A 15,155-nucleotide genomic window follows, 5' to 3' on the forward strand; every position below is an offset into this window, starting at 1 on the left:
TGTGTGTTGGTGTGTGTGTCGTGTGTGAACCTTAATTATATCTCTACGCATCGTGTGTGTGTGTCTGTTTGTCTGGGACTCATCCGTGTTTTTCTGAATCATGTTACGTTGTTTCTCCCAACCTTGTGTAACGCCCCACGTGGGCCACGGGTCGGCAGACCAAGGAGGGGAAAAAAAATATTTTCCTTTAGTAAACACTGCACCTCGTGTTCCTGCGCACGAGAGGCCCTCCTGTGTGAAGGTCACCGATTGCTTTTGGCCTCTGCCCAACTACAGTTGATCTCTCTCTCTCACTTTTTTTTTTTTTTACGGATTCCTGAATTTTTTTGCTTGCTTGCTTCGTCTTGTCGTTTTGGCGGTCATCTTCCTATTTGTTTACTTTTTACATATGTACCTTTCGTTTTATCATTCTATATATATATATATATTATACATATATATATATATGTATATATATATATATGTGTGTGGTGGGTTGTGTGTGTGTGTATATACTATATGCAAATATTTATATATACATGCATATGAACATACATACGTCCGTACGTACCTATTTACATACGTGTGTTGAGAAATCTTTGTAAAAAACAAAAAAAATGCAATATTTTACATACACACGTACGTACGTACATATTAGCATACGTGTGTGTTGAGAAATCTTTGTAAAAAAAAATCAATAATTTTACATAGAATGAGAGATTTAAATTAAAATGAAACTCGTTCATTCTTTATAAAAGTAATTTTGTTATACAAAGGTTTCCCAGCTATGTATATAAATTCCCTTGTTCTCTTACTCTTCACCAGAGTCACCTTATGTGACAGTAAGTCGTTCATGAAAATCTCGGACAGAGAAGGTCTTATCTGCTATCTCTGCAATGATAAGCGAAACGACTTCACAATAACATGACACGATAAGTGACACGGTGTGACATGATAAATGAGTGACATGATAAATGACATGACATTTTCAAAAGACGTAACATAAATATGACGTGACAGGACAAGCTTATGACATAGAGATGTTTAGTCCTGTCGTGTAAGCAGAGCTGTTTATTGTTTCTTGACGATAATGGAAACATATCCTTGCTAGTTTATTGGGTAGAGGTCATGAATCACATTAAAAGAAAACCAAACACACAGGTTTTTATTTGATGGCTCCCATTTCTGGAAGCTTGCGAAGCCCAACAGGAAACTTGGGTCCCTGGCCCCTTAATCTGTATTATAGTCAGCATTTAGACATATTTTAGGACAGAGAATGTGGATGAGTGTCAACTGGATTCTTGGCTTTAGAATTTTGGTGATCCCAGTGACTCATTTTTGTCATTTCATGGTATGGATTGATTATTGTGTTAAAAATGAATGAAGACTTTATTGAAGCGACCTTATATAACTACAGCATCAAGGGTATAGCGCCACGTATGTATCATTACCGACTTATGAACAGTTTTTGTTGTAGCGTTATGAATTATGAGTGCTTGAAAAGGAACTGTTAATAATGTTTAGCTTCACCTATACGAATGCAGGTACAAAATGAATATTAATGCTCTGGTAATTTATTGCACTATCAGAGGAATATTGAAAAATAACAATATTATATGCCCCCATGCTACTGACGTAAATGCCTCCTTTAGCCATCACCAGGTCAATAATCCTTCCTGTAGCGACGCCATTTTTCGCTTCTTGGTCTTCTCTAGTCATCGCCTGTCACGTAAACCTTCAGCCACGAATGCAGGCGGAATCTTTTGTTGTTTGATAGTAGTGGAAAAAAATGTTTTATCCTCTTGGTTCTGGGAATAAAGTGCCATTTGTTTTATTGGACCGAGTCGTTGGGTTTTAACATTTTTCCAAGAAGGTAGAGAGCATTCAGTTGTCATAAAACCACACTGCAGTTTTTGTGTGTGTGAGAGAGAGAGAGAGAGAGAGAGAGAGAGAGAGAGAGAGAAAATCACTTGTCAAAAAACTAGTAGTGTCCGCTTTCACGAGAGGGACAGAATAATTCTTTATGGAAATCACTAATTTTGTGAGGGAGGGAGATTGTGTATAAAAAAAAGGCAATAGAAGTTTGCGAGGGAGGGAGAGATAAAGAGACCCTTTGTCCCAAAGAGTTGTTTATTCGTCTAGAAAGAGAATGAAAGCTTGAAAGAGAGGGGGAGATGGGGTATAAAAAATATCCTAGTAGGGTTTCCCATTATTTCGAGTTTGGGAGAAAAGGTTCTCCCTGAATGTCCACAGTAAAGTCGAAGAAGCTCCGGTGGAAAACCTGCCAAGTCTGTAAGAATCTAGGTCAGTCATGACTCATTCAAACTGAGCTATAACATCTAAGCATTTGTTTACATTATCTGTTGTATACGTATGTATATATATATATATATATATATATATATATATATATATATATATATATATATATATATAGTATGTAAGTTATTCCCATAGTTTGGTGAATTTGATATTAAAAGTTAATTATATATACTTAAAACGGAAGAAGAAATAACAATAACAAATGGTAAAGAATATATTAAAATAAATCAAATGACAATTACTAATTTACAATAAAAGTAAAGTTGCGCAAAAAAAATCAGAGATATTAGCTAATGGTTCAAGAGCGTTTTCTGCTTGAAGCTGGTACGGCTTTTTTCCTCTGAAAATATATTTTGTTGCTCTTTCCAGCTTTGCCAAGTGTTGAGGTACCTGCGTTGTGTTGTTTGTCCAACCATTATTGCACTTTCCTTCAGTTAAGAAATTGAAACGCTTTGAATTTGTGTTGAATATTCATCAGATCTCGAGACTCGTTAAATATCAAAGACAACTTTATGAATGTGAAGATTTTAAGGGGAAAATGGCAGCACAAGATTTCAAGGGAAGTAACTTGGTGAACTATATTTTACTTGGAAGGAGTCTTTGTTGCTAAGAACCGCAAGCAACTTCTAGTGTTTGTCCTCCTCCTTCTGATCGAGACTGCGAGTTTATGTTTGCCCCCAGAGCCAGGATTGTTTACCAAACATTGAGTTGACCTCCAAAACGAAATTTCTGGTTCGGTTTCGATGCGAGGATTTGGCGCCAAAGAGACCTGGCAACTGGGCTACACGCTCATGCTTTGCACAAGTACACTGCACACACACTGACACACACACACAAACACAAATTGATCGAAATAACACTAAGAGTTGTATTCTTGTGATTGGTTTATGGAACACATGTACTGGTGACTGGCCTTTTGAACTGAAATGAATTGAATTGAATATAGAATTTAGACCAAAGGCCAAGCACTGAGACCTATGAGGTCATTCAGCGCTGAAAATGAAATTGACAGTAAAAGGTTTGAAAGGTGTAAACGGAGGAAATCCTTGTAGTTGCATTATGAATTAATTGTTAGCAGCGGGTGAAGTAAGATGAAAGAAAGCGAATATAAAAGGAGGTACAGTAAAAGGAACGATAGTGGTTGCAGCTAGGGGTCGAAGGCACGCTACAAAGAACCTTAAGTAATGCCTGTAGTTCGCCACTGGCCCTTTGAACCGAAAAAAAGAAAAAAACGAGTACTCTAAATCTTATCATTACATTCTTTTCACCAGATAGTTCAAGGACGCAAGCCGGTATATGAATGATCAGTATTGCAAAAAATAAGTCGTGATCTTGCACTAATTGTGGTGCTCAGTGTTGCAGAGAAATGAGCTCTCAAAGACCGCATACCTACGCTTTAAACATAATAGATTCCCAACCATACCTACTATATCCACCTCAAAATCTAATCAGTACACACACTCCTTCACAGAATGTCATTAGAATTCATCAGTGATTTCTTTAATTACCCTGTGAACCAAATAGACAGACAAGTCCCCGTCCACTTCGTTGGTTAACGGAGATTATATAATAAGATCAAGCCTGTCCTTGGAGATGTCCAGATTTCTCGCCCATGGCCGTGGATAGGAAAGGTTTCCTCCATGGCAGTCGCTGTGTAGTGTACAGGATTAGTCCTGGTTTTGTAAGGGGGTCTCTCGTCATTTGGGTCCCGGAGGGGGGGGGGGGGGGGGGGGTAAAAGAAAGGCAGGCGTAAGAAACCGCTTTCACCTCCCATGTTTGCTGCCCGTTCTTCCATGATCAAAGCAGTTTCGAATCTTTCCTGATCAAAAACGCTTACATGGTCTTCTTGAACAGGTGAAATCGTATAAATGTAATTATTATTATTGGCGTGTCTTAGTTTTTACATTGGGTAGCTCTAGAGAAACGCACACAACAGTCACTACCGCATTCATACAATAACTGCTGAATCTGGATAACCTCGTGTACAGAAAACTTACATATTACCCGATTCGACACTTAGACAGAAGGCTCATCAGCACTCTCTCTTCCTAGGTAAAGGGTCGTTCTTTATCATTATCTTTCCTGCCATTTTTACGGCACTTTTTAGATTCTCTTCTTCTCATCTCCCCTAAACCTCCTAAGAACAGATTTCTGACTTTTGAATTTTATTCATGAATCATCATCCACAGGTGGTATAACAACACCTTCATACATCCCCACCGTGGCTTTCATAGACACTGCAAGTGCTGCCTTCATCTTTTGCATGCACTGCTGTCTTCTGTCTTCCTTGCTATGCTTAATCTTGTGATGTTACTCTTGTGGTGCACCTCTTCTTTCATCTTACCATCCATCATCCATTATATTTAATCGCGAACATCAATATGAATCAGCAGGTCCAATTCTTCCACCATTAAAATTAATGTGTTCATTGACAATCTTACCGTTTTCCTCGCAAATATATAAATATGTGTTTATATTTATTTATTTTTTGTATATAATATATATTATATATATATATATATATATATATATATATACATATGTATACACATTAAGCTACAAATGTCCTTTAATATCTAATTAGCTCTACCTCAGAATTAATATATTTTCATATATGTTAACTGAAGGGGAATTTTTAGTTGATAATAAATGCATATATATATATATATATATATATATTATATATATATATATATATGTATGTATGTATGTATGTATAGTATAATATATATAAATGAGTGTAGTATGTATGTGTGTGTATATATATATATATAATAATATATATTCTATATATATATATATATATATATATATAAGCGAATATCACAGGAAGATGAGAGGCCAAAATCTCTGCCTATCATTTTCCTGTGGCATTCGCCTATTTTAATGAAGTCTCGTGCAATCTACTGTGATTTTTTAAGATATATATATATATATATATATATTATATATATATATGTGTGTGTGTGTGTGTGTATATAATATATATATATATATATATATATATATATATATATATATATATATATATATAAAGTGTATGCATGGATGTCATATCACAAGTAAAAAGATTGATCCGTGTATTTTTAAGGTGATTTAGTCACATCATGGAGAGAATGAAAAATAATAGTTCCGTGAAAAGGTTGCGTAATCTGACAAATTTTGGGAGTTGTAAGAGATATGCCAGAAAACCCTCAGCAAACAGTTTGCAAGTACAAAAGCAAGCAAGTCCTTGAGTGGTGCAGTGTATGGGGGCCGACGCAATGCATATGAGCAATTTTGTATAGGTGTATGGTGCAGCCAATATTGTAGAAGTGTTCTCCACAAGAGGATTATTCACAATCCATGAAGTAGTCAAAGGATGAGTTTGCTAGTGACTTTTTTTTCAATAATCATTTCCTATTAGGCTACATGCCTAATTGGTTTATATACTGTATGTATATGTATTAATAACAGGACCTCATCTAAACTGGACGATATCTAGTGGAAATATTTTCGTTGGATTATATATATATATATATATATATATATATATATATATATATATATATATATATATATATATATATATATATATATACATATAATTTTTATATTCCTTTATAGGCAAAACATTGTTGAAAAAGATACATAAAAATGCATGAGCTGTAATACACTGACATTAAAAATACACCGGACTCTATTATTGGCAATGCAACTGCACAGTTGAAAAGAAAAGAAAAAAAAGTTGCTTGAGTGGATGAGGGTTGTTATCTTTACCTGTTCTTAAAAATCATTCATAACTGAACTTTGACTGAGTGACTGAAATGAACAAACGTGACGCTCTCGAAAGTGGCCATTTTAGAAACTCTTTGTTGTGTTTTCGTGTAAGCTTCTGAATGAAAGCCACTGCACGAGACTTGTGAATCCACACACTTCTCCAGATCGTAGCCGGCCAGAGGTATTCCTGGAAACCAAAAAAAAAAAAATATCTAGAGTTCCAGCCAACCGCCATGAAAGCGGCCAACGCTAACCGCACAGGCAGGGTCAAGACAAGGACTGTGTCCTTCGGAGAGGATACACAGGTAGGATCAGATGGAAAGGGAGAGCAAGTGGGTTGAAGTAGATGGAAAAAAAAGGAAATAAATGGTAGGTAAAGGTGGGTAGTACCAGAAACGTAGGAGTATTGTGTATATTTAGTGTAACATCGCCAGTCAACGATAAGTAGCTTTTGATGACTTTGTTCATACTGGTTCCCACGACTCGCTTTATTTTATGTTTGAAAGTAGATTACCGGGAAATACAGATGAATGATCAATTATCCCTTGCAGTTGTGCGAAGCGTATGATTGCATCATCGCTAGATGTGCATTGCTTCGGGAGGGCCCTTTCTCTGCTGTGTGGAATGTTCTTTAATGAACGGAAGGTATAACAAAGACTCTGTAACCAAATATGTAGATGATTTTTTTTATTTTCACATCTTGGGCCTACTTTAACAAGGTCTGACTTCGCTAAATGTCAGGCTCTGTTTGAACTCAGTACTGTTGTGTTTTTCATAAAAGGTGGAAGCAGGTAGGTTTAAACTGAACCTTGTTACTACGTAGTAGATTTGTTCCCGAGAGAGCCGGCTTTAATGTAGAACCTTGATACTTGAACCGTTTATTTATAAATTGTGATACACATTGGGAGGGGCTTGTTTATGAATTGTATGAATATGTGTGTACGTTAACACCAATCATGGTGGACTGTTTATATTAAATAGACTGGGGCTATGATGTTGAAAATAGTTTCTGCGAGAAAATTGAGAGTGTGAGACACGTATTTTAGTGTGTAGAAATAGTTCATGTTAGCTAGATACAGTAAATACAGTATGGTTCCCTTACTGACCCACTTTTTAAGTAATGGAATACGCCTTCATTATTGTCACGTTCCAGTAATAATTTTACAGCATTCAATATTGTTTGCATTCACTGCGACCCGTATAGTTTAGAAGGGAAGAATCAAGATAGTTTACGTCAATGTTTCAGTTTGTTACTAAATGCTGTTTCATTTAAGTCATTAGAGTCAACCCCCCCGCCCCCCGCCCCAGATTAACCTGACGTTGAATCACAATATTTATAAATTAAGACTGATTAATCATAAATTGATTCTACAACTTTGATTGGTAAATTGAGGTTATTCTTAATTTATTTATAATGTCAATAATCTTTTTTGCGTCATAACGCATGTACTACATATGATACAACTGGAGTGAAATTGTAGTTTAGACAGTTTCCAAAAAACCTCCTGTTTTCCACAATAACGTTAACATTCTTGGCTCGTTTTTAAGGGAAAGCTCTTCAGATGATCAGACGGTAGGCCTCGTCTGTGACCTAGTTTCCCCTCGAGATTATAGGTTATATTTTTTCTTCTGTTATTATATTTTCTGTCGGGTTACATATTCTCAGTCATATTATGTGCTCTTATTGAAGATAACTTGTGTTTTCATGTACAGTGATACAAGGCCCAAAGAATGCAAGGATGGTTTTCTTAGATCATGATGTGCCGTATGTTGATGAATGAAGAGGCAAAACTATTGTAACTGTTACAAATGCTTAAGTATCTTTTAGTAGCCGTAGCCCAATAGAGGAGATAAGGAAAACTGTAAGTATTCAGTAAAAGAAAACTCGATAACAAAAGAAAAAAAACTGGCATGCATGTAGCATAGAAATCGGTTGCATGATATTGTTCGATGCATTAAACATGTAATGCCTTTTGTGAATTTCCCGCTACTCTAGATATACTATTTCTTTGAAAGACTCCGAGTGTTGTACGTTGTTAGTAATACTAAGTAAGGCATCTGGGCGCAGTGAGGCAGATAGACAGTGAAGCAATTAGTAACAGGCAATCATAATTTGCAAATATGGCTACAGATGGGTGTATATGGGTGCATGTTCATGGGTGTCTGTACTATGTATTGACTATGTATTGCTCCTTGGCAAAAGTTTGTATAATGGAAAATTGGATGCTTAAATGTGAGAATTGCTTAGGCATTTCCTTAATATGATATAGCTGGCCAAATAATGATATTGGTATTAGGAAATGTGATTGCTTATCGGGTAAAAGAAGAGCATTGGTACTTTTCAGACAGATCCATAATCCCCATTGACCTGACAATGAATATTGAATGGTCGTATGCAGTAAATGAAGACCTTCATTTTAAATCTTATCAGTACAGGTGCAATCATTGAGTTGAATTTCAAGTAAACATCACGACCACAGGGTCATGATACTGTACATGAGCGCAACTGAATCACTCCGTAAAGTAGTACTGCTTGGAAACCTTGGAAGCCCCCCCCCCCCCCCCCCCCCCCCCCCCCCCCCCCCCCCCAACCCCCCCCCCCCCCCCCCCGCAGGGCCGTGTATGTAGTCCCCTGAGTGAAAACTTCCTGGAGAGAGACTTGAGAGCTAAGGCTTCTTTTACGAAGGCGAAGTATGTGTGTGAAATGCAAAGCTTACAAGAAATATTCTGAAGATATCGTCTATCGGGCGCAGTCAGTAAGAACATATATAAAACTGGATAAGAAGGCGCGTAAGTTGTAGTCAGATGCCTGATTAGGTGACAAGATGGACCACAACGATGAGAACCTGCTTGGTCAAGTTTAAAGAGCGTCTGTGAAATTGGTAAAAGCATCTTTATTTACTGTATGTTTTGTGACGAGTTGAAGAGGTACGCCGAGTAAACGCTGTGGTAAATATATTAACAGAACATATTCAAAAAATGAAAAGTAATAATGTATACTGCTACTGATGGGCATTTTATGATTTTTTCCCTTCCTTAACTAGATCAATAATTTGTGATATTCCAAATTTTTAAATTCCAAATGTTTTAAATCTTATTTTTCCGGGAAATCAAAGATCTTATTTGATATCTATGTGTGTTTATGAATTTCTCTAGTTGAGTAAGAGAATTTTTTTTTTATTTTTTTTTTTTTGCCGAATCGCATTGTCATTTTTTTTTTTTTCACTGTTGCAAATGGAAGTTCGTCAGATGAGGCCAGGGAAGACGAGTGGATGAGTGAGCGTCTTGTAGCCCCACTTATTCTTCATGAGTGACGTTTATCCTTGTTATTTCATTTTTATTTTCGCTTTGTCGTTGTTGTTCATCTGAGCGTACCTTGTTATTGTTTCATCTTTGTTGTTGTTCTCCCCCAGAGCGAGTATGAAGCAGCGAGGGACGATGGCAACATGTACAACGACGACGACGACGACGCAGCCTCCGTCACTTCCCTGCCGGCGGAGCTGCCTCCCCCTCCCGACGGCGGCTGGGGCTGGGTGATCGTCCTCGTGTCCTTCCTGTGCAACGCCGTCGTGGACGGCGTCGCCTACTCCTTCAGCCCCTTCCTCGACACCTTGTCCAAGGAGTTCGACGCTCCCAAGGGCAAGGTCGCCTGGATTCCTTCCTTGTTAGCTGGGGTCTATCTTAGTGCTGGTGAGGCTCTCTCTCTCTCTCTCTCTCTCTCTCTCTCTCTAACATATTAAATCGTTTTCTGTTAGAAAAACTTATTTTTACTTTAAATAATATTAAGTTTTTGCATAATTTGTTTTTTACATGTTAAATTGTATTTTGTTTAAAAACTTAATGTTACATTAAGTAATATTTACACGATTTGTTTTCTGTATAAACAAAAATTAATATTAACATCAATGAACCAAACAAAAACTTCTTTCCGTTTTCTTCTGAAGATTGAAAAAGAAACCCACAAAATCACTGTGTATAACGTGTTTACTTATAAGTATTTACATTTTATTTTACTCAACACTCGAGTACTTTAAGGCCCTATTTGCGGCCCATTTTCAAGAATATGGGCCACAGATAGGACCTGAAACTCCTCGAGTGTTGAGTAAAATAAAATGTAAATACTTATAAGTAAACACGTTATACACAGTGATTTTGTGAGTTTCTTTTTCAATTATCATCAATCTTTCTCTCGCTTTTTTACATGTTTAATTGTTTTCTGCTTGAAAAACAAAAACTTAATATTAACACCCATATCTCTCTCTCTCTCTCTCTCTTACATGTTGAATTGTTTTCCGTTTAAAAAAAAATGTTAATATTAGCATTTTTCAAGTTCAGTTGTTTTCTGTTTGACAAAAAACAAAATTTTATTAACATCGATCTTTCCTAACAAATCCGTAATCTGTATCTTGTCTGATTTGTCTCCGTTGCAGGACCCATTGTATCTGCTCTGTGTAATAAGTTCGGCTGTCGCATTGTCTGTATAGTTGGAGGCGTCATCGCTTCTTTCGCTTATTTCATCACCATTTTCGCCACTTCCGTCGAGTTCTTGATGGTGTTCCAGGGAATGGTTGGCGGTAAGTGCCATTTGCTTACGTCTCATTGAAGTGACTTTTTTTTTTATCCTCCTCCTCCTCCTCTTCTTATATTATATTATTATTAGATTTTTTTTTATCTTCTTTGCCTTATATCCCTTCTTTTCGTATTCAATTCATATAAATGGAATTTTTTCATGTAAGTTAATTTGCAGTTACAGTATAAAAATTTGTTTATTTGCAATTAGCCGTTTTTCAATTTCTTATGTTATTACACTAATTGTTTACAATACATTAGGAAATTTTGGAAATATACATACACACATATATAAATATATATATATATATATATATATATATATATATATATATATATATATATATATATATATATATATAATATATATATAGGGAATTTTAGATAACAAAATCCCACATGTAATTTGCACCATAAAACATTTTCACATGCAAACTTTATTCACACACACACATACACAACACACACACACACACACACACACACACACACATATATATATATATATATATATATATATATATATATATAATATATATATATATATATATAATATAAGTTTGCATGTGAAAATGTTTTATGGTGTAAATTAATGTGGGATTTTGTCATTTAAAATTCCCTATTTAGTAAACCATACACAAATTAGAATGGCTCATAAAGTGGACGACACACACATATGGATATGTGTGTGTGTATCGTTCTTATTAGTGTGCATAACACTGACAGACGGTTACCAAGAAGTGAAGCAAGAATAGATTGATAAATTTCCATTAACGATGACTACGAGTCCTTGAGACGTTTCCAGTCATTAAGTGCGAGTGCAACTGACATGCTCAGTATTCAAGTTAAGAATTCGATTTAGTCTTCATTTCTGCTCTTCCCCCCAACCCCCACCGCCCCCCCAGGCTGGCTGAGAGATAGCTGAGTGCGTTGAGCGTCGAGTTACCACCCCCTTCCTTTAAAAAAAGAAAAAAAACTGATTGGTTATAATATTCGCGACAAAATTAATGTAGACATTTAGAGAGGTCTAGCGCAGACAGCATAAATGCACAGTGATCACTGAGAACCTCCAGAGCGAGTATCATTTTTGTAACTTTTGCCAAGGAAGTGGGAATGTTTTCACCCATGTCAGTATGTGTGTGTGCGTTAGTAGGATATCTCAAGAATGATGGAAAGAATCTTGGTGAAATTTGGCTGGTACTTTCATTTGGTGACCTTTTCAAGTTGAATAACTTAAGAAAACTTGGCTTACAGCTGGTGAACTCATAATAAAAATTTTGACATGGGGATTCAGAAGATGGCTAGCTTTATACTTATATGTGGTAGATTCTACATATTGATAAATTAAAACAGCAACCCTGACAACTGCTTCTGCCAAATTTGACTTTTAGATGTCAAAAGTCAGATTCATTGTCACGTCATATCACATTATAAATTTGAGAGCACACAAGGTGACTGAAAGATTTATGGACCAGATTAAACATCTTGTGCAGTCTTTACTTTGTGCAAAGAAAGAACTTGTCTGGCTGGGCAGTCCGTGTATCTAAGATGTGTATTTTAAATTTTTTTTTTATTAACCGGTCAGCATAGGTTTATTGCAAGTTTCATGAATACTTTTCCATACAAGACTATGGAATCATTCCTCTTTAATATGAGAATAAGGGATTGAAACTCTTAAATCAGTTATGTGTTCCCGTTTCAGGGTTTGGGTTTGGTCTCATCTACCTGCCTGCTGTGGTCTGCGTAGGATACTACTTCGAATCGAAGCGTGCCCTGGCCACGGGCATCGCCGTGTGTGGGTCGGGCATTGGTACTATGATATTCCCGCCTCTTGTCAACCATCTCATTTCGGAATACACGTGGAGAGGGGCCAACATATTTATAGCTGGAATGATTCTCAATTGTTGTGTGAGTTTTTGAAATAGAACAATCCCTTAAATGCAGTTTGTGGGAAATCGTCTTTATTGTTTCAATTGCTGAATTTCTGTTATTAAGACAAAAAGTCAAGATTGCTGTTTTTATATTTATGTAATGTCTTCTATCGCATAATTATGATAAATAGGGAGAACTGATACACAATTTCCCTGCTAACTTTCAAGTTATTTAGTCAATCAGATCCTTTTACAAGATGTTTTAGTCTACAGTCTTCATGTTGTTCTGTAAAAAATCATTTTTTATTTATTTACATACATCCTCAGTTGTTTGGAGGGCTAATGAGGCCATTGGAAGTCCCAAGAATGAAGAAGAAGGATCTCCTTCAGCGTCTTGCAGAGGAGAAACGATTAGCCATGCACGAACGCAACGTTTCCTTCATCACTGTTACCAATGCTGATGGCACCGTAGAAAGGAGACCCAGAGTAAGTGCTGCTTTTCTCTTTCTATACATATACTATTAATATATAATATATATATATATATATATATATATATATATATATATATATATATATATATATATATATATATATCTGTATGTGTGTGTGTATGTATATATGTTAGATATATATGTATATATATATATATATATATATATATATATATATATATATATATATATATATATATTCCTTTCCATTGATACAACAGAAAACCTGTCAATAAGATAATCTTCAAAAGTAGTTAAAAAAATGTGTGTGGAGAGGCCTTTGGGATTGGCTACTTGAATCCCTCAATTCCCTTTTCTAGCTCAGGCGTGAAATCAACTTCTAGAATTCATATCTTGTGAAGGACGGAGCATAGCTATTAAGAGATAAATATTTATATAAATACTGTCAGTAGAAGTGAACTTATTATGTAAATTATATATTTCCTTTTTTGATAGCCTATGAAATTCAATTAACGTCTGAAGAGAACTTGTAGAAAGCTATTAATGATTCAATTATTTGTACAGTATATGAAAATTTATACTGTAGCTTGTGAGCTTATGAAACTCAATTAATTATTGAATTATAGGTATATGAAAATATAGAGCTAGGAAAATTCAGTTAATGAACAAATCATTGGTATGTGAAAGCATGCAGCTCTTAAGGGTAAATGGCTGGCATTTCAACTTCTCTGAGCCTTATTTTGAGCAAGACATTTTTATTTCGGTAATAGTTGAGGTTTTGAGATGTCATGGTTAGGATTTCCCAAGTTAGGCAAGGGATGTTGGACATGAGATGTGATAATGTTTCTCAAATTATTTTTTTTTTTTTTTGGAATTTTTGGAATCTCTCTCTCTCTCTCTCTCTCTCTCTCTCTCTCTCTCTCTCTCTCTCTCTCTCTCTCTCTCTCTCTCTCTCTCTCTCTCTCTCTCTCAGCAGTGGCAGCAGAAGGCTGATGGAAGAGCCTCAAGAAATAAATTTAGAGGGTAGAATAAGTTTTAAAAATATTGGTTAAAAAGGTTCTAACAAGAGGATTGAAAAAATTCCAAGTCTGAGCTTTGTATATTCACTTTAAATTATTGATTCATGGTAGCACAGAGTTAGAAACAAACACTTGTTATCCACACTCTAGATGCCATTTTTCATAAAGTTCCTCTCCCATTAGTTGAAGACAGCTGTTATCAGTATTACTCAGCAAACCTTGTGATGCCATTTATATCTAGAAGGGATGTTTTATGAATTATTTTATTTTGGTTTACAAGTTTAATTTATTTATGTAATGCCTGCTTCATCTTTTTCTTTATTTTTTGTATCGGGATTGTTGTGTGGGCAATTTCCCAGTGAATGCCTTTTGGTCTTTTTTCATAAGAATTTAAGAAGTTTTCATAATAATAATAATGATAATAATAATAATAATAATAATAATAATAATAATATGTGATATGCCAGTGGAAATTGTACCCATAATCATAGGGACACTAGGTACGATCCCAAGGTCCCTGAAAAGGAACCTGGAAAATTTAGATGCTGAAGTAGCTCCAGAACTCATGCAGAGGAGTGTGCTCTTAGAAACAGCGCGCACAGTAAGAAAAGTGATTGATTCCTAAGGAGGCAGGATGCAACCCGGAACCCCACACTAAAACCACTCAGTCAATAGGACGACTGTGATAGACCAAAAAAACAAATATAATTATAATAATGATGATAACAACACAGGTTTTATTGGAAATAATGGCTATTTCAGCCACATTTATTTTTTATAGAAGTTTCTCTATTCTTCTTACTGCTGACTTTTCTTCCATACTCAAATTGGCTATTAAAATGCCAAATGGGGGATTCATATAAAAACGTATTAGTATGCTATACAAAATGCAGTACGTACAAATTGGATCTTAAGCCAAATCTCATTCTGGATTCCTCTTGCTCAGGGACGTCTGCTCCTCTCTCTCTCTCTCTCTCTCTCTCTCTCTCTCTCTCTCTCTCTCTCTCTCTCTCTCTCTCTCTCTCTCTCTCTCTCTCTCTCTCTCTCTCTCTCTCTCCTTCTTCTTCTTCTTATTCTTCTTCTTCTTGCAACGTTTCTCCTTAAACCCAGAAGGACCTCATCAGGCAGGTGTTGTGTGACTGAAATTCTTGCAGGAGTCCTACAATATATATATAGTCTGT

General features: G+C 35.8%; 1 protein-coding gene across 13 annotated transcripts in view; it reads left to right on the forward strand.

The window, feature by feature from the left end:
* Positions 1–15,155, forward strand: part of LOC135223692 (uncharacterized) — a 299,245-nt gene that overhangs the window by 182,885 nt on the left and 101,205 nt on the right. For 11 of the 13 annotated variants that reach the window (XM_064262401.1, XM_064262402.1, XM_064262397.1 and 8 more), the window contains 4 exons: positions 9,474–9,750; positions 10,491–10,634; positions 12,332–12,537; positions 12,828–12,986. In XM_064262401.1, coding sequence (XP_064118471.1) covers positions 9,474–9,750; positions 10,491–10,634; positions 12,332–12,537; positions 12,828–12,986 — 786 coding nt within the window. Of the gene's footprint in view, positions 1–5,907; positions 6,366–9,473; positions 9,751–10,490; positions 10,635–12,331; positions 12,538–12,827; positions 12,987–15,155 lie in introns of all 13 variants that reach the window. The other 2 variants (XM_064262404.1, XM_064262403.1) reach the window with 1 other exon arrangement.

The sequence above is a fragment of the Macrobrachium nipponense genome, chromosome 10, assembly GCF_015104395.2.
Source record: "Macrobrachium nipponense isolate FS-2020 chromosome 10, ASM1510439v2, whole genome shotgun sequence".
NCBI lineage: Eukaryota > Metazoa > Arthropoda > Malacostraca > Decapoda > Palaemonidae > Macrobrachium > Macrobrachium nipponense.